Raw genomic sequence first — 25,142 nt, 5'->3', positions numbered from 1 at the left:
GAGTGATTTCTAGGTTAATTTAAAGGAAGGAACTCTATTTTAGAAAAACAGGTTGTAACTTCAATGGGTTTACAGGGCACAGGGATGAAACTGACCAGTGGTTTTTAACCTGAGAGTGTTCTTTTAAATTCTAAGATATTTAGCTGCCAGTGTTGCACTTGTTTGCATTTTCGTATGGAGGTAAAAGAGCATGATTTATAGTCAACTTGGTTTTATTGTTCAATTGTCATTACAAATATCTGATAATCACTGAGGTAAGAAAAACATTCCCTGGTCATCTACCCTGATGAGAAAGGTCTTTAAGGGCCTGTAAAGAATCTCTGATACACAATTCCCTGCAAATCCTGGAGATGTTTCCATAAGGAAAAGACTGCACTAAATAGTATACAAAGTAAAATAATCCATTAAAAAACTATAAAATAAATAATGATCTTTGTTGAAAACAGTTGATCTTCATCTAGATGTGCTCAGACCTTTCCGGCATTGATCTAACTCTGCATGTCTGTTACTGATAGAACAGTTCAGAATAAGCAAGGCAGCAGAACGAGTCTGTCTGGTGTCTCACAGATATGACCAGGCCAGGGTTGCAGGCCATCATGCAGCCCACTCCTCCCTATTAGGCAGAGAATTGTCACAACACTGTGGATGTAGATACGTCTGCTGCCTGGGTGCTGGTGGGGAACGTGCTGGCATAGTACTTCTTCTGGGAACGTAAGAGAGGTGTCTGCGTGTCAACGTCACGGCAGGCTTTGCGTTTCATGCAGCGGAACATGTGCTGGGTCCACCCATAAACGATGCAGTTTAGGAGCCCCTGGGAAGCTGCTGTTAGAGCCTAGGAGAGAACCCAGAGAGTAAATCTCTCTTTTCAGCCAGCACAGAATCTAAACCTATGCAGCATCTTGCACATCCGGTTTGGTTAATTTATAATCCCTATGTTTCACCCTGCCCATGGGACCAGGGTCTGCACTGGACTCAGAGCTGCAGTTCTGTTACTGGATTCCAAATACAGATAACCATCATGAGGGTACATGGCCAAGGAAAAGCAATATTTATTTCCTTGAAATTAGAATAAGTCTTAAGAGCCCCATCAGGCTTCAGATCAAGCTGTAAGCGGGCTTTTGGAATCTGTGCAGGATCCTCCCACCTGTCATTTTTTCAAAGTGCTCTCAAAGACTGTGCCCCAACCTTTGTGGGCACAAACAGATAGTTAGACGCTCCATTCCACTGCAGATGTTTGTCTGTAGTCACCTGGGATTTAGATGTGCCATTGTAGAGGCCAGGTTTAAAACCTGCCTGCAGCCATTCCAGCTGGAGCGCTCACCAAATTCAGTGGAATCAACCTTGTCCAGTGCTTAGATGAGGCACCTTACAGGAAACCACAGGCTGCTGCAGTAAGTGATATTTATGATCCAGTAGATGGCCCTCTTCCCTCTGAGGCAGTACTGACTCCCGTGCGGTGCCGGGGGATGCTATGTGGCTAGAGCTGCTAACTTTTGAGTGAAATGGCAAACGAAGGCCCTGACCACTCATGGTTATAAAAACCCCACTGGCTCCTTTCACAAAAGGATGGCTGTTAACTCCCATGTCCTGGCCAAACGTCAGTTAAAGTAATTATTTTGTCTCCCTAAATTTTCTCTGCACTTTCAGTTGGAGACAGGATTCTTCATGTCTTCCTGACCTAAACTACTGTGTGGTGATGTTCTGTGCTAGGGAACAGCTGCTGCGTTCTACGTCAGGGGCAGCTGCCATTCAGGGGGAGGGGAAATGATCCCTGGGTACAGTTTGTGTATCAGTGTGAAGTTTGTAAAGTGCCTTGAGGAATAGAAATGTAACTAGTATCTGGCCCTAAAAGACTCAACAATTTGCACCTTTGCCTGCATATCAAATTGTGCCTCTGTTTTTCTTTATGAATTTTTTATCTGTCTACATCCCTGTGTGACACAGGAATTGTGGAATTTGTTAGTGCCGCATGTTAACTGCAGCTTCAGTGGCATTAAGATATGGCCCTCCGAGAAAACTACTGGTTAACAGTGTTGCAAACCAAAGTTATGCATTCAGGTTCTTTAGAAACCCAAACAGCAGTATTCAAGGGGACCCAAATAAAGTTGTTTATCTCAGCATCTGCATTTGACATATTTCACAAGGATTTTAATACCTCAGGACACCATTTGTGGACCCAGAATAACATGATATCTGGTCTTCTCACAGTATTCCCAGCATGCAGGAGCCCTAGTAGTGTGAGAAGACCAGCTCGTACGTTATTTTGGTTCCTGAGACCTTAAAAAGCATGTAAAAAACAAACATAAGGAGGACTACAAAGAGCCTTCCCAATTCCATCCATAAATCAGACACAAGCTCATCTGGCAGCTGTCTGTGTGGGTGGCAGCAGACTGTACGTTTCATGTTGGAGTATAGAACCAACCAAAATCTCACATGATTGACAAAGGAGAGAAGACAAGTTCGAAGAGATTTCAGTGTGAAGAGTTTTACCTGTAGAATATAAAGAGCCATGTAGAGTCTGCTATTCTCTGAAACAGTCAACTTCACTATTCTGAGGAGGACAGCTGTGAAAAGGGATTGATAAAATTATATTGCTTCAGCTTTCATTCTTTCCAATTACCATTATTACCTCTCTCCATATGCCTAGCGGCCAGAACGCGAGGTTTAGAACCTGGCAGAAGTAACTTAGCTGTCTACTAACCTGGACCCCAACAACAGAAGAAAGCAATAGGGTAGAAAATCACTCGTTGTTCCACTATCTTAATCATTGCCCACTGCTGATCACCCAGGAATCCTGTTGAGTTTATGAACCTTTTGTACAAAACTCGGGCCAGGATGAGAAGAACCTAGAAAAGAAAATGCATTTCTCAATATACATGATTACTGAAATGCAGCTATATGATTAATTGTGTCTCATGCACAAGCTCTGATTTAAGAGGTGTTTATCTAGTGCATCAAAGCCATGTAGAGGGAGTATACTATTTGTTCTTCCTGTGGTATTTATTTTAGCTAAAAAATATCTGGGAAATAGACACAGCAGAGCCAGATCAGAGCAAGGGTCCATTTAGTCTGGTATCCTGCCTTTGGTAGTGGCCAGTAACACACTTCTGAAGAAAGTATGAATGTCATAACTCATCTATGGGAGAAGTTGTGGTGGATTTATGTCTTAATGCATGAGATTTGAGACCAATTATGATTTGTATTCCAGCTAGTGTAGCCAGGACCCCCACGGGGGAAGAGGGGGGAGGGAGGAAGGTACATTTTACTGGGGCCCTGAGCCCTGGGAGCCTGGCCCAGGCTGCAACCCCTATTACCATGAGGAAAAATATGTTCCTGGCTCATGAGATTGTATGTATGGGATGAGGGTTTGTGGTATGTGTGTGGGAGGAGGCCCGTGTTACAAGTTTGTACTGGGCCCGAAAAAATTATGCTTGGGCCCGGAGTGTAGCAGAAGATAATATAGCTGGACTCCATGAAACAATGAATCACCTTTATCATGTTTTAAAACAAATTATCCCTCTTTTGTATGAGATATAAGATTTAAATCCTGATCACTTGCAATCATTAAATATCCTCTGGTACATGTGTTAACCCTGGTATCCTGACCCAATTCTAAGTCATACATTCTGTCTGTATTTTCTGTTGGATACAATGTTCTTCTTCACTTCCTGTCTTATGCTGCTGTATAATGTTGCTCTGTGTTGTTAAACAGTTATTGCCTTCCACTCAGAGGAGAGGGCATTTCAGAGATGGGTGGATAATGCCTGTGCCCATAATGCTATGTTTTTTGGATGGAACTTCTACAGATATCCAGTTGGCATGGGACATTCACACATAAACTAAATAAAATGTGCATTTATTTTAGTAATTTATATTCTGCCCCTCACCCTAGCATCTAGGCACATCACACACAAAAACCATATGTTTATAACTTCCCACAGAGAGAAGCCATACTAACTGCCCCATTGATCACCCAGCCTCAGAGGAGAATAGGAAAAAGGAACAGTAAATGCCATTATAATACTGACCTAATCAAGCAAAGGCCTGGCCCAAAATAATAAAAACAACTATGCCTTCTTACCATAATGGCTACGAAGCTGATCAAGAAGGAGATCAGGAAGACTCCAATGCCATAGAAATAAATCGCAGAACAAACAGAGCCACCACAGGTTGGCAGCTGGCCAGTGGTCATGTCCATTTCTGTGTGCAACAGGAGACACCTGCAGTCAGAAAGGAGACAGCCTGAGTGTTTACTTTTGGTGAACCTTTCCTCAATCTCAGAGGAAGCAGGGCACGCTCAGAGGTGGATTGCAGCTTACCCGTGTTTCTGGCTGAAGTTCTGGTAGCAATCACTGCTGTTGCCCAGACAAAACACAGGAACCATCAATAGGAAAGGGACCAAGCTGAGGAGAAAATAGGACAACAGCTCAGTTACAACAACTGCCCTCCGATACGTGCCCTCTCTCCTGTCACTCTTGAGATGTAATTTTGTGTTTTTTACTGAGAACATCCTGAAACAGTAGTTTTCCTGCACCCACATGTTATAGCCTACAGCTTCTGTGCAGCATGAAGAACAGGCCACGGGTGATGGAAAGAATTGTAGCTGGTTAGCTGAGAGCAGAATTTGTATCACTGTATTTTAAGATTCTATTATTGATCACCTCAAAAGGACATTGGTCATCTTAACATACTACTGTTAGTATCAATAACACTTTATACCCTGAAAGAACTTCAGAAGCATTAATTAATCCTCATAAGATAGGTAAGGGACTGCAAAGAAACAATTCCATGGCCACCCAGGATTTTATGGCTGTCACCATGTTGCACATCATGGCCACTCGGAACTTCACAGTGACAGTGAAAATACCACCTCGAACCTCTGAAGGGAAAATCTCCATTAGCTGTGAGCAGCATGGGGCCAATCATACACAGGTGAGCAAAGTCCTGATTCCATGCTCTGGAGGGAAGAAGTGTATATACACACACACACACTCTCACATGTGCACATAAAAGTTGGCTCATTGCAGTCTAAGTAATTACAGCTAACTTGAATGGAGATCAAACAATTTTACAGCTGAGGATCAGGGCTTTTTGTCAGCCCAGGAGACCATGATTACCCAGTTACAGGATACACCAACAAGTTTTAATAATAATTGTTTCTAAATAAAGAATAGTTTGGGTCTAAAACACTCCAGTTTACTGTAAACATCTCACACTGTCAAAGAGAACTAAATCATACCTGGACAAAACTGTTGCTATGCGGCTAATGCGACTTGCATAATCTAAAACCTGTAAAGGTGAAAAAGCTGAGTTAAACTATCATTCCTTATATTTCAGTGCAACCATCAGTTTAGTTACATATCAGCCAGGTTCATCAAAGCAGGGATACTGAATACCTCAGTGCCCTAATGACATAAATTCTCAGTAGGGCTACAGTACCAGTCATGTAGAGTTGCCAAATTTGGTTGGATGTATTCCTGGAGGTTTCATCACATGACACAATCTTTAATTAAAGATTAATCTTTAATTCCTGGAGACTCCATGACAATCCGGGAGGGTTGGCATCCCTAATCTTGAGGGATTATTGGAGGGAAAGCACCAGACTACTAGTGCAAATTCAAAGGTCAATCAACATTTTGACTTGCTGAGAGCACTAGTCCCTCACAGAAACTCCTGCACTCCTCTCTGGGAATGATTCCCACTTCATCATTTTCCTCCAGGAAAACCACTCGAGGAGGGGGATACGACTATGTGGCTGTCAGAGAACTTTGACAGCTTGTGATGTTCCCCTAGTGCAATTAGGACTGGTGTATTGCCATGTCACCCCAATCCCTCAGTCTTGGAGCCCATTTTACCCTGCTCTGCTGTGATAACCCCCACTCTTGGGCAGTTCTCGCACAGCCCCCAGCAAGCAAACTGCTGTTAACTGAGTGAATGAGTGAGCGAGTGGTTATAGCCAATCACTCTTTGAACTATGCAACAAATGACCACTGCCAATATCCTTAGCCCCAGATGCAACCCTAGGAATATCCATCTTACAATGTTCAGTGCTGCCCACTGAACACTGTAAGCTCACATAGTCTGTCAGTTTAACAAATAAATTTATATGCACCAGCCTTGTTACCTCAAATGGAGTCTCCAACATACATTAAACCGAATGCACTGCTTCAGGTAAAGGAAACAAACACATTTATTAACTACAGAAGAATTTTAAGTGATTGTAAGTCAGATTTAGTCAAGATGAACAAAAGCAAAAAGCATTCCAAACTAAGCTTAACACTTCCTGCACAAACGCAGGTGTTTCTCACAACAGGCTGATTTCCCGTCAGCCAGGCTCTCCCCTTGGGTCAGTACGTCAGTTGTTTGACTAAATCATGGCCCCAGTGAAATCAAAGGGAATTTTGCTCCGTCAACTTTCATTGATTTACCAACGTGACTTTTCTGTCACCTGAAGACTTGTCCCACATGTGTCAGTTTATCACATTCCATTAAAGAAAGGATAAGACACATGGATGCATGTTTAGGTTTGATGCTGTCTTCCTTGGGAAGATTATGTGAATGTGAGACTCTGATGTTCCAGAGACAGCCATGGGCTTATGTTTACCAGATGCTGTAATAAATATTAGTGTAAGAATCCATGGAAAGGGCCAGAAACCAAATTAGAGCTGCTTATTTGTATGTGGAGGAACATTTTCCTCCTTTGGGGAATGAGTCAGTTTTTAATACTCATCACGCTTTGAACCAAATTCCCTTTTATTCCCATGATCGGGTACTTACCCAAAACAGAAGGGAGTTATGAATAATAAGACTTAGAGACCTTTATAAGATCAAAATGCTTTAAACATTCGTTAATCTCCATATCAGGCCTCTGAGGTAGGTAAATATTTGAATTCAGCAGCTCCTGGCTCTCAGTCCTGTGTTCAGATCACTGGGTTACACCTTTCTTTGGACACACTTACAAGATGTGGAGGCATCTTTCCAGTTTGGCCCCATGGCAAAGCACTTTTTATTGAGTCAAACTGAGGAGTACAGAATGCACTGAGGAATGAACAATGCAATGGAAATTATCCTGGGGGCGTGGTGTGCTTAGCTGCTTCTTCCATCAATTAACTGAACAGCTGCTTCTCCAAAGCTAGAGGATTCCAATTTGCAGAAAGAAAGTGGAAAAGTCACAGACTCTTGATGAGATCTTTGCATGTGGCTCATTTCTTTTGTGCAGTATAACTTGGCACAGCCCTGCACAGCGCGGTGAGGCTCTGAGGAGAAGCTCAAACAGTTCTGATTGTTGTCGTCTGCTTCCTGTGAAATGTGCTGTGGGTGCTGGCACCAATCCGCTTTTAGGAAAGGGCGGATTTATTCCATTCTACCAAAAACAACACAATCTTGTGCTGCAGTCATGGAAAACCAAAAGTACAAGTAAAAATCCTCATGCAGGGGCTGTTTTGAATAATACTGTGCACATTCTCAGCACCTTCCTTCGGAGGAGCTCAAAGCTCATTACACACATTAATGAAGTGAGTCTCACAACAGCCTTGTGGGGTGGGGGATGGATCATCATTCCCATTATATAGTTAGGGAAACTGAGGGCCGTAGCCGTGAATACATTAGCACACAGAGTGCTTTCCCCTTTAAGATTGGGAATTTAACTTGCATCACTCCTTCCTCTTCCCCTGTGATGGTCAACACCCTTGTATTCACCCCTTGCACAGAATTATAATAATCTTTGCGCCAGTATGCCCTGTGAGGTATAACTGGAAAACTCATAACTTGTTGGTCTGTATTTTCCTGATAAAATATGAGTGGCAACATTGCATGTAAAGTTGTAAGAGTTCACTATATGGTGTTACTCAGACAGGCACTAAGTCTGGAGAGCAACCAAAGCAGTTCCTCAGAGACAAAGGACAAGCTGACACCTCAGCCAGGTGTAAAAGACACAAAGTGTAAAAGACACAGGTGTAAAAGAGACAAGCTGACACCTCAGTCTCAGCCAGGTGTAAACAAGGTCAAATGGCCTCACCTGCTTAAATGTCCATTCTCTGGCAAGAAAGAGGGTGTGGGTGAAAAATCTACATTTTAGCAAACAAAAGCATAGTGTTTTTGTCCACACAGACTTTTTGTCTACTGAACCTCAGCTCGAGATGCTTCTCAAAGAAGGGAAAGGACAATAAGAAGGAAGGGCAGATGCCCAAAATGGTGTCTCCCTTTCTCTCTGCCCACGGCATTCACGACACCTGAAGAACAAAGGAAGCAGTAATGGACTGGGGGAGGAATCGTGACTGAAAGATGTTCAGCCAGTAGGACTGCTGAAACGTGTGGTGAGAGACATGGCATTGAATTCACTCTAGTTTGTTAAATTAGGCATTAGTTGCGTTTTACTTTTATTTTTCCTGTAACCAATTCTGACTTCTATGCCTCAATACTTGTGTTCACTTAATATCCATCTCTTTGCAGTTAATAAACTTGCTTTATTGTTTTATCTAAATCCATGTGTTTGAACTGAAGTGTTTGGGAAACTCCTCTTGGGATAACAGGATTTGTGCATATAATTCTCTATTAATAAAATGATGGACTTTATATGAGCTTGTATTGTCCAGGAGGAAACTGGGCAGTACTAGATGTATATTGCTGGGTAAAGTCTGGGACTGGGAGTTTGCTGTTGTCGCTCTGCAGTGTCATTCAAGAGTGGCTGGCAGCAAGAACTCTCACAATATAACTGGGAGTAACTTACATGCTGGATGCTGTGTGTGAGCAGACCAGGAGTGGTAGCTACCATAGTGAAGCAGTGTAAAAGGCACCACAGGTTAGAGAGCTGAGGTGACACAGCTGTTCATCAGTCCAGATTGCACTCTGGGTATGTCACATCCCCTGAGTTTGTCTTTTCCAGAAGCATGTAGGCAGGGAAGAAGGGACAAGATGGAACTCTTGGGGTCTGTGGGCAAAAGAAGCTCTCAGGTTAAGTATCTCACCGCTTTTGAAACGCTACGTGGGGCTCATAATATTCCTGAGGACACGAAAATCCCCACACTGATTGCAAAACTGCCTGGGAACACTTTAAATGTATTTAATGAAATGCCATTTCAGTAAGCTTTGAAATATGCTGAATTTAAGAAACTGTTTTACAATTACTCCTGAAATGTATAGGTTGAAATTTAGAAATCTTAAAAGGGATGCTGGCATGAGTCATAGTGAATATGCATATAAAATGTGTGACCTAATGAGAAAATGGGTAAAGGGAAAAGGGCCGGAGGATTATGACCAATTGATTGATCTCTTTGCTCAAAAACATTTCTTAAGTATATGCAGTGAAGACGTAAGGAATAGCCTGTGGGATAATACACTTGTGCTTTCATCACTGATATAGGAGTCTGTGAGTTCACAATGTTACCGTTTAGTTCAGTTAATGCTGGAACCACCTTCCTGAGGTTGATCAACTGAGTGTTAAATGGTTACAGAACTTTGCAAGGGCATATGTGGATGACAGCACAATGTTTAGAAACACTTGGGCTGATCACAAAAAAACACTTAGAAATTGTGCTGTCAAAACTCAAAGAGGCAGGCCTAACCATAATAGCCTCTACATATAACGCTGGAGCAGCCAGAGCTCCTTATTTGGGACACTGAGTAGAGGGAGATCAAGTACCCCCTGATCTCTTAAAAGTTGAAGCTATTGTAAATTGGCCTCTGCCCCAAACCAAGAAACAGGTCCAATCTTCCAAAGATCTGGTAAACTGTTACAGAAGGTGTGTGTGTGGGTTCAGTGACTTTGTAACTGCAATCACTGATCTATGTAAAAAGACTAAACTCAACAAGGTCATTTGGACAAAGGCATGCCAGGAAGGATTTGATAAGGTAAAGAAAATCTTGTCTAAAAAGCCCGTTCTAGCTAGTCCAGATTTTGAAAAAATGTTTAAACTGTGTATAGATGCATCAGACATTGGTAGATGCTGTGCTGATGCAAATGGGAGAATAACAAGAAGCACCCAACTGCTTTCTTAAGCAAAAAATTGATACCCACTGAACAGAATTATTCTATCACAGAAAAGGAATGCTATGCTCTAGTGTGGGCAGTCAAGCAATTAAGCCCCTAATTTTTTAACAGAAAGTTCAGGGTCCTAACAGATCATTCACCATGAATCTGGTTAAACAAAACTAAAGGCTCAAATTCCAAGCTTCTACACTGGAACCTTATACTCCAAGAATTTGATATGGAAATTGTGCATATAAAGATTAAGGAAAACATGGTGGCAGATGCCCAGTGGATAATCCATTTGCAGCTTTGTAAGGGGTGAGTCTATAGCCCTGTATTTACCCCTTGCACATTATTATAATAATCTTTGTCCAAGTATGCCTTGTGTCGTATCGTTGGAAAACTCATAACTTGCTGGTCAATATTGTCCTGATAAAATCTGTGTAGCAACATTGTATGTGAAGTTATAAGATCTCACTATATGGTGTTGCTAACACAGGGACCAAGTCTGAGGAGCAGCCAAACCAGTTCCTCAGAGACAAAGGATAAGCTGACACCTCAGCCAAGTGTAAACAAGGTCCAATGGGCTATCTGCTCAAATGTCCATTCTTTGGAAGGAAATAGGGTGTGGGTGAAAAAACTACATCTTAGCAAACAACAGCATGGGGTTCTTGTCCACACAGACTTTTTGTCTACTGAACCTCAGCTCGAGATGCTTCTCAAAGAAGGGAAAGGACTATAATTAGGGAGGACAGATGGACAAAATGGTGTCTCCCTTTCTCTCTGCCCACGGCATTCACGACACCTGAAGAACAAAGGAAGCCATAATGGACTGGGGAGGGATCCTGACTGAAAAAAGTTCAGCCAGTAGGACTGCTGAAACGTGTGGTGAGAGGCTTGGCATTGAATTCACTCTAGTTTGTTAAATTAGGCATTAGTTATGTTTTACTTTTATTTTCCTGTAACCAATTCTGCCTTTCATGCCTTGTACTCACTTAAAATCCATCTCTTTGCAGTTAATAAACTTGCTTTATTGTTTTATCTAAATCCATGTGTTTGAACTGAAGTATTTGGGAAACTCTGTGTGGGATAACAGGATTTGTGCATATAATTCTCTATTAATAATATGACGGACTTTATATGAGCTTGTATTGTCCAGGAGGAAACTGGACAGTACAAGACATACATTTCTGAGGAAAGTCTAGGATTGGGAAGTTGCTGGTGTCATTCTGCAGTGTAATTCAAGACTGGCTGACTGCAATCACTCTCACAATATAACTGGGAGTGATTTATATGCTGGACACTATGTGTGAGCAGATTAGGAGTGGTAGCTACCACAGCAAAGCAGTGTAAAAGGCACCCCAAATTAGAAACTGAGGTGACACAGCTGTTCATCAGTCCGGATTGCACCCTGAGTATGTCACATCCCCTGAGTCTGTCTTTTCCAGAAGCATGTAGGCAGGGAAGAAGGGACAAGAAAGAGCTCTTGGGTTTGTGGGCAAAAGAGGCCCTTAGGTTAAGATAGATTATTAGTATTAGTGAGACCAGAGTTGTCCAGGTGGATTAAGCCCTAAATCTGAAATAAAGAGAGAAGTGACAGCTGAGCACAGAAGGACTAGAGATGGTCTCAAGTCATAACACTCAGAACTAAATTTCACACACCCCAGAGTTTGGGCTGGTCCATTATTACAGGGGGTGGGGGGGAAAGAAGTCTGGAAAGAAATTTGTATCTGAATGTAGGGACTAGTGAAGAAAAGAAAATATCATCCTCGTGAGCTGATCTTAAATCTAAGAATGGAAGCTCTCAAAAGTGCATTTTCATCTGTCAAGTCTGCTGCTGCCCAACAGATACACAGAATGGGAGACATCTGAGAAGTTTAACTCTGTGGTATGCAGAGCAAAGCCTATGGGACTTCTCAGTTGGGAAGAGGAATGACATGCAGAAATCTAGCTGCCGTGTTCATTGAGATGAGCTATATAAATTGTATAGAGTTGTATTACTGTTGTCCTGCAGTAATACATCAAGAGGAATTCTCAGCGAGATAGCAGCTGGTCAGAGTTTAGCCAAGTGCAAACAAGGAAACTGCTCTGAACAGAGAGATTTTGGTCACAGGGTGTGTGAAGTGTTTGTTTAGCCTGTAGTCGAAGTGCTTTTTTCTGAGTACTGTGTCCTTGTTCCTTCGCTCCCAAAGATTACACTTGATCTTGAAGAGTCATTTTTAAAGGCCAAGTCCCCTTCCTCACAGAGCTAATCTGTCCTGTTCAAAGTATGAATAGTACTTTAAATGCCAGCTTACTTCCATTGCATCTCTCACCTGATGCTCTTATAGCACTTCACAGACATTCATAAATGAAGCTTTACCACACTCCTGGGAGATACTCAGTAAGTAATATCCCCATTGTACAGGTGTGGAAACTGAAGCATAGAGACATTTAGGTCCATCTCTGAGCCTTTTTCCATGCTGCTCATGCCTGAACTGCCTCTCCACAATTCTGGATTTTCAAGCCACATTCCCTTCCTCCAAATCCTTTCTAAAGATTAGTTTCTTCTGCAGTGCTAACAAGAAGTGGGTTAGTGACAATAATAAACCACTCAGGGCCAAACACTCAGCTGGTGTCAATCAGTGTAGTTCCACTGACTTTAAGAGAACTCTGGTGATATACATCAGCTGAGGATCTGACCCTCCCAGTTATTCTTTCTTTTTGAAACCTACAGTGCAACTTGTCTTCTCTCTTTTGGACTTTCAGGCCTAATCCTGCAATCAGAACGCAAAAGCAGGTCCACGAGGAGCCCCTGTTGACTTCAATGGCTCTGCATGGGCACAGGCATCAACCCACATAGAGTCAACTGCAGGATCAGGGCCTTAGAGTACAAGCTCCTTATGGCAAGAATTGCCGTTGTGTTTATGCTTGTACTGCACTGAGCACAATGTTAGTTCCTAATATATAATACATAATATGAAAAACTGTCAAGGTAGCACTTACCAAGGGAGACATGCTATGCAGGTTCTGATTGTATTTCACCTTTAAATCCATGTACAGATGCCAGGTGTAGTTGACAGTGTATAGAAAAGACGCTACATAAAATATCTGAAAAATAGAAACAGGCTTTATTTTATTCCATCAACAATCTTTTACATTTTCTATAGCACCTTAGCTCCTTTCATCTCCAGTGAACCCAGGGCGCCTGACAAAACTATGATAAAACGAGCCCCACATTGTAGAAATGCCTAGCAAAGTAGATACAAAAATCAGGACATGCCAAAAATTAAGAGGCTGATTCTGATCCTTCTCCTGATCTCATATGCCGCTCCAGCAGCATACATGGGCTGTAAAGGAGCCACAAGGGGCTGGGGGAGAAAGTAAGCAACCCAGCACTGTCTCCTTCACAGGCCCGAGCAAAGGAGCTATGCTGGGCAGGGAGCTGGGATCAGAAGGGAGCATGCCCATAGCATCCAGCACCACGGCACAGCTTATAGCAACTGAGGGGATGCTGCCTTAAATGAGTGGTTATGTCAGGGACCAGTCTGACCACCACAGCAGTCCAAAATCAAGACAGTACAAAGATGGCTTAAAGATTTCTTGGATCATCATCCCCTAGGCTGTGCCTTCTGTGCCATCTCTCTCATGAGGCAGCACAGAGTCTGTGACTAAATTTGCATCCATTATGCTGATTTGGCCACACTTCCTTGGACTGGTGGGAATAATAAACCCCAGTGCATTTAAGGAAGACAGTAGGAATGGAGAATGCTACACCAGCGAGCAACATGGCTGAGTTTACATGGGAGGAGACTGTTTTTTTCCTCATAAAAAAATTAAAAAGAGAGAGAGAGAAATAAGAAATCTAGAGCTATTCGGTGTGAAGTGCTTCCCAGCCCCACCAGCTTCCAGAATCACCTTTGGGCTGAGATCAAGCATAGAAAATCTGAACACAAAAAGAATATGTTTGAGGAAGTTCTGGGCAACTGGAAAAAGCAATTTCTCTTACATAGTTTGCTGTGATATGACAACCCCTGGATGGGTGCCCATCCAGGACACCCCTGTGGCAACTAGGTTCAGACAAGTGACTGGGGTGTCCAGCTGGTGTAGGCACACCATCATTTTTTTGAGCATGCATGGCACAGTGTGAGGAGGAACTGGGCAAGAAAATCCTTCATCTGGATTGGCTACCTCCTGCTTGACTCAGGTGAGGAGGATTCACCCATTGTCAATCCTAGTGTCACCTCATCATGGGAAACAACTGATGAGGTAAGAGAAACTGGGTTTCTTGCTTCACTGGATATGTTTACATAGCAACTAGACACCCACGGCTGGCCCCATGCCAGCCAACTCAAGCTCACGGGGCTTGGGATTTGGGGCTGCTTCACTGCTGTGTAGATATCTGGGTTTGGACTGGGGCCTGGGCTCTAGGACCCTGCGGGGTGGGAAGGTCCCAGACCTCAGGCTCCAGCCTGAGCCGAGAAGTCTACACAGACTACCCACGGGCTTTTCTTTTCTGTGTAGACAGACCCACCGAGGTCACAAATGTTTGTAGCCGTTTCTAAGAAGATCAAGAGAAGTGACGATTGCTTTGCAGTAAGCAATGTTGCAATGACCCTCTGGCTCATTACAGGATTTTTAATAAGGAACCATTGCCCTTCTCAGTGCCTTCCATTGGAGGCTCTCAAAGCACTCTACAAACATAACCCATTTTAATTCTTACCTACCTTACAGCCCCTGAGGGCTAGGTAAGTGTTATTCCCCCCATCGGACAGATGAGGGAGCTAAGGCACACACACTTAGCCAAGACAAGTCCTCTCATTGAGTCATTGGTAGAACCAGGAAAAGAGCCCTACTCTCCTGGCTCCCAGTCCTCAGCTTCTGGTATCGGGCATAATCCTGCAGGCCTAAGGCCACTGTCCACATCAGAGCCTGGCATACAGAAATAAAGCTGGAGCACAGGAGAATGCAGGAGCCCTTTGCTTGTCCCTCTTCAGTCACTACTTATAATCACTGTGCAATTTTCCATTGTGCCAGCCAAACAGAGTGGAATCTACCAGGATGTTATTAGGCCATTAGAATTTAATTGGGGAGACTGTGGATGAAATGCGTAATTACAGCATGTTGTCCTCTCTGTGTTTTATTATAGCATGGAATCAAGGGTTGTAACTGGAAAGGGACAGCAGACAGGAAAACATGTTACATTTTAATTTCAATTGTCCAGCTAAGGGCTGGTACTGCAGTGGAGGAAATCCTCAGGGAAGAGGAAATAAAACAAAAAGCGTAAGTCAAACTCATCTGTGGTGAATCAGCCATTTACCCCAATTGTAACTCCACTGACTGGGGTAAGCTTGGCCCTGCGTTTGGAGAGAGGAACCATGATTTGTATTGTCTTCCATTTAAGAAAGTAGCAGGAACTCTGGGAGCCTCACTGGTAAAGCTGAACAGAATGAAGATGCTTGTCTTTGTCTGAAAACATAAACAGTTCCAGACAGTGTCTTAGTAGAGGAACAAGCCAGTGAAAAATGCTGCATAGACCAGAATTATTCCAAGTAAGTCTGTGTTCCAAGTGAACTGATGAAATCATAGAAATGGGGGACTGGATTGCTCAGTGGATTGATAATGGATCAGAGCTTTTGACTTTTAGATTGACACTTCAAGTTGAGGGAAGATGGTCTTGTTAAGGCACTGGTCTAGCACAGACTTCCTGATTGAGCTTGGACAAGTCAAGTCACTGCTTTGTGCCTCAGTTTCCTCTCTGTAAAATGGAGATAATACTTCTCTGCCTCACGGCATGTTGTGAGGGAAAACTATTAATGTTTGAGGAGCTCAGGCCTAAGACCTCAAAGGTATTTAAGCACCTAACTCCCAATGAAAGCTATCGGAGTTGAATGGCTAAGTACATCTGAGGGTCAGAGCCTCAGACACTAGAGCGATGAGCACCACAGAAAAGTGAATAATCCAATACAGGTTGGTCGTGACTGAAAATGTTGTTACCATCTGACAGCTGTTCAGTGGTTGATACAATGGAGTGTGTGGGATCTCAGTCCAGCTTTACTGCCCACACTACCACCGTAACTGGCACTAACTGAGCTCCTGGTTCTCAGCAGAGATGCCAAAGACAGAATGAGCCAGGCAGTCTAAACTGCCTTCTTTCCTTTTTATGTGGTTCCTCCAGGTCACATGGTGGGGCAGTGGGTGGGACCTTGCACTGCTGTCCCTTTGCACTTAATCTGAGAACACATATAAATAACAGTCCCTTGCCATCTCCAGTATCTTCCATCCAAGGACCTCGGGGCACTTTACACTTTACAGGCAATCAGTGCCCAAAGGAACACAAAAGGAATGTCATTGTTATTTGCTGCATGTTATGAAATGTAGCATCTATGAGATTCTTGAGCCCAGGACAGAAGGGATTGAAAGTGGGATGAGGGGATATTTATTAATTGAATTAGTTTACAGCTCACTTCTGGCCTGCTGAGGTGCTGGTCAACCTGAGTTCTTGAGTGCCTGAGTTCTTACCACCCCTGCCCTGTATCTTATCACATCTCACGTGAGGCAGGGGTTGGTAAGTACATGATTTGTTTTAATTCTGTCCTAGAATAAATAGCAGGAAAAGATCTTGCCAGAATGTGAGTTGGATCTGCCAGACCAAAGCACCGTCCTATCAGAGAAGGATTGCCTTTGTTTTACCTGGGTTCAGTCTAGGGGCTAATGAGTCCCCTGGAATCTCCTTCACTGGCTACATGCGCTTGTGTAATCTTAAGAGATCAGGGTAATGGACTTAAGCTCACTGCATTCAGGAGGTGGCAGCAGTAGCATAAACATCTAAACAGGAGCTCACTTATTGCCATCTCTCAGGATGGAACAAAGGGGTCTCTCTCACAGAGACACAGGACTTGCTGTACCTGATTGCACTGAGATCTGTGTAATCCAGCATCCTGTCTCCAACAGTGTCCAAGACATTATGCTGCAAAGGAATGTCAAGCTCCCTCATTTTTCAGCTACCCTTTTAGGCTCCATTTCCTCCAGCCTCTAGCTGAAGGCCCCAAGCTGCTTTGCCATAACCGGGAAAGCAGAATGTGCCATTTCCTGAATTCAGTGGTGACAGAAGAGCACTCGCCATTAACATCACAAACCAAATGGCCTTGAGCACACAGTCTCCTTCATTGCACTTTGGTCAAGAAGGGAGGTGTGTCTGAAGTCACTGCCAAGTCCACATCTCCTGTGACACAATACAGCACTTGGATGCCAGGCCAACCTGCATTCCTACCTTTCTCAGAGTAGCCTGGAGTAAGTAGAACCAGACAAATGGCAGGCGCTGTCGGTCCCCAAATATGTATGTAGCATGACAACTTAAACCCCTGACTTTTCTGAGCCATGTCTGGCTAATGAGGCCCTTACACTGCCAATAAGAACTATGGCTTCATGATGAGTTCTCCAACGGCAAACTTGCATACATGGTCTGGTAAGTGACTTCGGTCCTGCAACATCTCTGCAGCCACACGCCTATTCTCTTCTGTGCCCCACCTGACTCTTCTCATATAACCCCCAAGTAGAATATGTCCTCATTACCAAGGGGTCATTGCCATGCCTTCCCTAACGACTGACTTGCACACAAACGCTGTTGTTCCCTATCCCAACGTGAACGTATATCATTGTTTTTACAGCATCATAAGAGGAGCTAGAGAGATCAGAGATAAGCTAGAAGTGGAATAGCTGCTACATAAGTACAGTGCTTGGTGTCATGAGTAATACGAATTACCCATGTGTACTGATGTTTAAAAAAACCACCACCACAAAACTATGCCACAGTAACCCGACAACCAAATGTGAGTGCTCTCGCATACCGTACATTAAGTTACCTTCCTGCCCTCTCTAAGATATGCAAAGAGCCATTTCCAGCTCCCACCAGCTTGGCTTGACAGAGTGGGGTGAGAGGTTCCCTGGGAGCCTACATGAGAAAGGCGTGGCCTGCAGACCAGAACAAGCCTGATTCAAGTCTTGACTGCAATATAGGAATTCAGGAAGCGAAAACCTATTAGGTCATTTTCCCCACCAGAGGCCAGTGCAACACTGCTCCTTGCAGTGTGTTCTTCAGTACATTCCCTTGTCCTGTTCTAGGGTGCACAGCCAACCAGTCCAGGGTCCAGATGGGGACCCCATTCTAATGAATGCTGCTGGGGAGGTCATAACAGTAGCTTTAGCGTTTCCAGCCTTTGTATGTTGTTTTTTTAAGCCAATCACTTGAGTCCATATTCCAAATGAGACATAAAACTGAGCTCCTGGCCCATGGCACTACCTGTAAGATCCCATGGCACTACCTGTAGGAGCGGAGGTGGTAATGGCTGTGCCTTGGCCAAACTGAAGTTCAAGTAATTAAAATCTGCCTTCCTAAATTCTCCGTGTAGCGTCAATGGGAATCAGTATTCTTCACTTCGCACCTTAACACTATGGCCATGCTTTGTTGTGTGCTGTTAATCAGCTGCCATATTCCACCATACTGCAGTGATGGGTAAATTGATTTCTATCCCTTGCTGATGTAATTTGCGCACAGTGTAGAGATCCCTTATGTAAGTCACAGGGCTGGCGTGAGACTTAGTTATTATATATTAAATTCTTTGGCTTTATGCTGACACAAACCAGGCTCTGACCTGGGAGCTCCTCAGGGGCAAACGGGAAGTATTTATCAATCTCAGGCAGTGAAATGGCAGTGAAGCAACTTCATGACCACCACACCTGCCTCTGCAGCACAGTGACCTTAGCACCCCGCATGCTCTCTGTCCACTGGCGGAATGGCCTTGGATCTGCATAGTGGCAGATCAACAAGTCATTCCCTTTCCCCATCCCAATCCCAAATCCAGTGTGCCGGTGCCTCCCATAGAATGGGGTCTCTGGCATGTAGGCGTGAGCACCCCATGTGCAGCTACCCAAATCTTTGCATCCCCTCCTCCATGGAGTGGAAGCACATCAGCTCCTCTGCATCTGGGCACTTCCCTGGTCATGAAGGTGGAGGCAGAGTTTGTCCCACTTAAAGTCTTCACTGTATTCCCCAGCTAATCTTCTTCAGCCCAAAATACAGTTCGTATTTAATTTGGCTTGCTTTAAATAGCCCCAAAGTCCTAAATGCAAATTGCTTCCTAAATATTCTTCCTTCCTTATAGCACAAGCCATTCCAAAGCCCTGTAGCTATGGTCAGGTAATGGATTTTTGCACTGAGCCATTGCTACTGACACTGTGTTCCACTTGCAGCCTCTCACACATTTCCTCTCCCTGCAGTCATTACCTTGTGTGCTTCAGACATCTACAAATCGACTCTGACAGGAGGAAATCCTAATGATGCAGTGGCAACCCAATGAGACAAAGAGAACTGTCAGGAAAATGCTTCCACTTCACTGAGGTCCCTGCACATGAATTCAGCACAGAACAGGACACACAGCTGACCTTCAGGGCATCAGGCTGAGCTTACCATGAAAGCAGCAGTCCAGAGACAGAGTAAATCAATGGGACTGCTTGTGAGATTATTGGTATAAGGGTAACAGGAGGAGTGCTATGGGGGCTACTCGTGTGAGTAAGATTTATAGGGTTGGGCCCAATACCAGAGTTTGTTTATTCTTTTACAGGAAGGAGGAGGGTGGAAATACAGCAGTACATTAGTCAGAGAGATAGCCTTGGGTTCCTGTTCAACAGGAGATGAGACCCACTCATTTAACAGAGGCAACCCTAAAGTTACTCTCTCTCTCAGTCTCTAATCGACTTTACCTTTGTGAGGTAGGTTCGTATAATTATCACCATTTTACGGATCAGACACAGAAATCTTACATATCACAGTCACCCAGAAAGTCAGTGTCAGAGGCTCAGAACCCAGGGGCCCGCTAACTCCCACTCCTGTGTGCTAACCACTAGACCAGCTTATGACATATTGCTATGCAAAGCAACTTGACATCAGAAGATGATAACTCAGAGTTACTCACTTGACCAGTTGTTTGAAGATTATAGCAGACAACATCTTGATTTGTGGTTGGTGTGGTATAGAGAAGTGCCCCAATGAGCCAGCACATCCCCAAAAACAGATCAGAAAGGCTCAGATAGAAGAGGGGGCGCACCTACAAAAGATGAATTGATCATTTAGCTTAGTGAATGTTGTACATGGTCCCAAAACCGTCAGTCACAACAAGGGTTTCATTTTCACCATGCTTTTCCTGATACACTTTCATGCCCAGCCATCCTTGGAATGTTGCTATCCCTACACAAGGAACCTGCATTGATTAGTGCACTCAGGAGATTTTTACACCAGGAGCACCCAGATTTAATGATCATCTTGGCCACATTAGCAACTTCCCAGGAACACAAGAGCTGCACCAGATCTGTCTCTGAAGATTCAAAATCCTATCATTTAATAAAACAGATTTCCTTCACTGTGTTATTAATAACAGCCATGGTGACACAGACTGAAGAATTTTAAAAAATCCAATGTTTTTCTGACTCTGGGAGTGTTTGTTTTCGTGCTGCATGTCACAGTTTGGCCAATGGGAGAGTCAATTTAGTTAGCTTTTGGTTGGTTTCTAGCCAATTTCAAGTTCTCATGCACTAGCACAAGACTGCTGCATTTGAGCTGTAAAGACTGCAGGGAAAGATTTACTTGTTTAAAAATGCTAACCACATGTCAGTGAGAGCTGTGGGGGGCCCAGCCACTGAAAACCAGGCCAATTATCTAGGTGCCTAAATGTGGATTTCAATGCCTAACTTTCTGCATCCAGGAGTGAAAAATGTAGCCTTTTTTTCTATAGGAATTTTTAAAACCAAACAAAATATGCAAACATTTATATAGACCTTAGTTTTGGGAAACATTATTTATTTTATAACACCTACATTGTGGGCTGAATTTGACCAAACATTGTCCTTTAGTGAAAAATAAATGCGCACTATCATAGTATTTGCTTGAACTTTTCTCTTTCCTGAGAGATGAAGAGTAATGGCTTGTTGGTTGAGTTAGTTCAGCAGCAATAAAAATCTGCTGGCAGGCTGTTTTGTCTTTACCCTATAATTACAGATAGAGAGTGGTGATTGATTCTGTTTAAGTTCTTTCTAGGGTATATTTTTCCTTCAGGTTGCACTCTAAGCATTTGTATTTTATACAGTGTCTAGAAATCAAACTTCTATCTCCAGATCCTTATTTTTATTAGCACAGTGCATTATATGTCACCCCAGCAAACCAGTGAATTAAACCTTTTATTGCTAACTAAATATCCTGAGCTAGTTTCCATCATCAGGTTCACTGTATTTATTTATACTTCTTTTACAACATTTTAAAAAATACTGGCGCACACTTCTCCTGGCAGAACCCAGCTGTGGGTGTACAGCAGTCTAAAACTCTCTGCATTAAGGTGATCAGATGACCCGATTTTATAGCAATAGTCCTGATATTTCGGGCTTTGTCTTATATAGGCACCTATTACTTCCCACCCATCCCGATTTTTCACACTTGCTATCTGTTCACCCTACTCTGAGTGGTTGTTACTATGGGTATATTAAAAACAAACAACTTTGGCAGAAGGCAGATGACCAATTTTAACGAGTGAACAGGTGACGCTGTGCAACTGTAGTGAAACCCAACTGTTTATCTAGTGGGTTAGTTAGTTGCAGGTATATATAAGGAAGTTGGAGGAGTAGGTGACGTGGTTGTTAAAGTAGAAAACAAGCCAGTTCTTTCTTTCAGGAAAAAAAGCCAAATGGTTTATAAACTGAAGGAAGGGAATGTAAAGAAATGTAATGATTTAGAACTTCTGGGTAGCTGAATGAAATGCACAGCCATTATTTTATATGTTCAGACTGAGCTGGGGACAATTTGAAGCACATTTGCTTGCAAAAAAACCCAAAAAACTTTGTGCCTTCCATGCTGCATCCACAAGTGCTCCAGAGTCAGGCCCTGTTTATATTTTTGAGTCACTCTATTTTTTCTTAACCACAAGACTGGGAAATACTTTTGACAACATGTCATGCCTTAAATATGGTTTAGGTAATGCTGAAAGTTTTCTGGATACTATCAATCCAGAAAATATGTTTCAACAATTAGAAATTCAACAGAAGTTCTAATATGGAACAACGAGTCTCTATGATCCCCACACCTCTCAATGACTGGGAAATAAACCTTCTTTTTAAAAGCGTTACTCTTTAAATATCATGCAGTAGGAAATAATCTGATCAAGCACAATAGCAAGCACCAGGAAAGATTCCCCCATGCCCCTCATTTACAGAATTGCACAACTGATCAGGTGCATTGTGGGGGTGAGTAGGAGTTGGAGGGTATTGAGATGCTTAGCTTTCTCTGAAGTATCAGGAATTAACTACCATCCTCAGCAGGATACAAGTCTCAAAGCCTGATGCATGGTAGCCAATTCTGTGTTCCTATGTAACCAAACGAGCTAAGTCACTGTTCTTGAAATAACACACCTTCTGACACAGATGGGATGGTCTAATCACCTCTAGACATCCAGGTTGAAATACCTGGACTCCCTAGAGCCACTGCCTCAAATCCTATCAGGGTTGACTCAGGGCTCTTTCTTCCAAGGTAAATCAATTGATTTCCATGCCATTTACTCTTTGTGTGTTGGGTGGGCTCTTTCTGCATGATCTTAAACACTGAGGCCCTGTCTGCCCTCTGTGGATAAAACCCCCTGTTTTGTAAGAGTAAGTCCTGTAAGTTTGCAATGGACTCCTTGGCCCACACCCACTATGTTCCATAGAAGTTTTGGGTATGTGGGAATCCAGGATCAGACCCATAATGTGTGACATGCTTTGCAGATAAGGACGGTACATAAATAGAAAACTTTGATATAATTATAACAGAAGACAAGTTTAGAAGTCAGTACAACTCACTAAATTTATGACAGCAAATTACTATTCAGCCTCCCTCACCTTTCTATGAATATTGCAGTTCTTGAGTCTTATCAGTGCACATTCTTGTGAAAAGCGAATGTTACTCAAACATTTTGATTGAAAGTGAATTTTAAATTCTTTCTGATTGGAACATTTGAAATGTACATTTTGTTGGTTAGTTCCACAGGTCATCCAGTCAAGGAAAAGAAACATCATGTGACATACACAATTAACTAAACCATATGAACTCTGCAGTTTGAATCTCAAATATTTGCAGCAAATATTTGGAGGCAATTCATATTTGGGGGAAATGCTAAGCAGAAATTCATGAATCTTTCTGAATCTGAATAAATCTAGGGGTTTACAATCTGCTAATCATCAAAAAAAAAAGTGAAATTCAATGAACAAATGATGTGTGGTTAATCATTGGTTCAGCTGCAGTTAGGATAATAACGGTTATAGTTTTACATGTAATTATATTTGGTCAATTTGTGCTCTCAAACAGAGATGCACAGTCCCCACTAAAGTCAATGGGAGTAGTGTGCAGGTATCTGAAGCAGAATTTGACTCAATAATACTCAGCCCTTATAACCTTTGAAATGCTTTACACCAATTAACTAGTTAAGCCTCCCAACAACCCCTTTTCTTCCATCTCCTGAAGTAGTTTTATTCTTGTTTCCATTTAACAGATTGGAACACTCAGTGGGGGAGGCGAAGTGACTTTCCCAAGGCCCAGAAAGAGTCAGTGTCACAGCAAGAATTGGAGGAGTTCTTGGCTCCCAACCAGTCCATGACTCAGACCACATGGCCACAATTTAGCATTATCTACTTACATACATGTAAGGGGTAGGATTAAAAATCACTGAAAGCCTATGTGCTTCATGAAGCAGTATATAATTACAGGTAAAAGTGCCAATGAATGGTTTATTCATTTACCCTCAGTATTAAATATTTGATTTACTCTGTCAATAATAAAAAGAGAATGTGCCTAAAAATTCAAAACATTCCTTGTTGTGAGCTCATGCCCACACATCTGTTTTGTTACATAACATATGATTTACCCTCAGGATAACAAACATTCAGACTTAAAAAATGAAAGGCAGAGTCCTTACCTCTGGGGATCTCACTACATTTTGGAAGACAGCATAGGCAATAATTGAGCTGGAACCTATAACACTGAGAAAAAAAAGAACAGGTTGGTCTGAGAGCGCTGCTTTGGATTTTGTTTCACTTGATCTGTATATATTGGGTTGCTATTCTCTTTTTTTATACTCTTATTATGAACAAGCAAATAATGATTAATAATAAATTACTTTCTTCCGTTCCAGTTAAAGAGATTTAACGGGAGTAATACACCTTCAGGCAATCTGCAAGGAAGGCTGACGTTCCCGACATCTGCTGACTAGTTTAAAACAATGTACCGTACCTTAAAGTGGCCATGACAAACTGTATCCATTGTATGGCAGAATAAACCTGGGGGAATTAAAACATGCAGATGGTAAGTGCAGCTGTAAACATGCTCTGCGATCTCATTTTCTATCTGTAATAAAAACGGATAAACTCTTGTTTAAACTCGATCACAAATACAGCGCAAACTTCTGCGATGATCAGCCGAAAGCCTCGAAGCCACGTGTCTAGCTCAGACTGGAAAGAGCCAGCATTTACCCCCGATTTCTACTGAGAGGTTGAGTTTAGTTATGTAAGGTGCCCTGACATCGCGGGGATGCGACGTTAGCCGAATGGATGGAGACACCGAGCCGCTGCAGAGAGAGGGATTAGACAGATGGAGCGAAGGGGGTGTGCGGGAGAGAGGGGCCAGGACGAAGGAGGCTAGCCCAGAAGCAGCTCTGCGCTGGGCGAGGATAAGGCAGAGGAGGTGTTCAGGTGGGTAGACAGACAGACAGACAGAGAGAAGGGGGACTGGATGGAGACAGACCGATCAGCCAGAAGACGGCTAGCTGCGTGGACAGGGACACCAGAGGGGATGGAATGACGGACGATGGAGACAGATGGCTGGACAGGGGGAGATGGAAGGGATGGGGAGCTAGAGAGAACGGACCGGGCTGGCCCTGCTCCCCGGGGGGCTCCCGGCCCACGTCCCCGGGGCTCGCCCGCTCACTCACCGCCTGCCAGTCCCCGTCCAGCCGGCTGACATGGAGCCCGGCCGCCTGCGCGGCGAGGGCCATCGGGCGCCGGCAGCCCCTGGCCGGCGGGGGACGCTGCGCCCCGGGGGGGAAGAGAGGGAATGCGGAGCAAAGGGAGGGCGGAGAAGAGACGGGGCCGGAGCAGGATCCGCCCCGATGTCACCCGGCCTCCT

General features: G+C 43.4%; 1 protein-coding gene across 1 annotated transcript; it reads right to left on the bottom strand.

Moving 5' to 3' along the window:
• Positions 1–206: 206 nt before the first annotated feature.
• On the bottom strand, positions 207–25,037 carry TMEM116 (transmembrane protein 116). The gene is made up of 11 exons (XM_067539363.1): positions 24,949–25,037; positions 24,252–24,298; positions 23,938–24,001; positions 19,921–20,052; positions 12,953–13,057; positions 5,240–5,289; positions 4,320–4,403; positions 4,082–4,220; positions 2,702–2,846; positions 2,491–2,564; positions 207–832 (listed from the first exon to the last, which is right to left on the bottom strand). The coding sequence occupies exons 1-11, from the start codon at positions 25,009–25,011 to the stop codon at positions 632–634; spliced, it is 1,104 nt and encodes a 367-aa protein (XP_067395464.1). The 5' UTR covers positions 25,012–25,037; the 3' UTR covers positions 207–631.
• Between the last annotated feature and the right edge of the window lie 105 nt (positions 25,038–25,142).

This window comes from Emydura macquarii, unplaced genomic scaffold (assembly GCF_026122565.2).
Source record: "Emydura macquarii macquarii isolate MOO-44397 ecotype Brisbane River unplaced genomic scaffold, CSIRO-AGI_Emac_v2 contig_554, whole genome shotgun sequence".
Lineage (NCBI taxonomy): Eukaryota > Metazoa > Chordata > Testudines > Chelidae > Emydura > Emydura macquarii.
The sequence above is the reverse complement of the archived record's forward strand: the minus strand, read 5'-3'. Positions and strand labels throughout refer to the sequence as shown.

Excerpts from the sequence above, each read along its gene's own strand:
- TMEM116 (XM_067539363.1), bottom strand. The coding sequence starts at position 25,011 with ATGGCCCTCGCCGCGCAGGCGGCCGGGCTCCATGTCAGCCGGCTGGAC. Across the intron at positions 24,002-24,251 it reads TTTGTCATGGCCACTTTAAG|TGTTATAGGTTCCAGCTCAA; the intron begins GTACGGTACATT and ends TTTTTTTCTCAG. Across the intron at positions 20,053-23,937 it reads ATGTAGTGAGATCCCCAGAG|GTGCGCCCCCTCTTCTATCT; the intron begins GTAAGGACTCTG and ends CATCTTTTGTAG.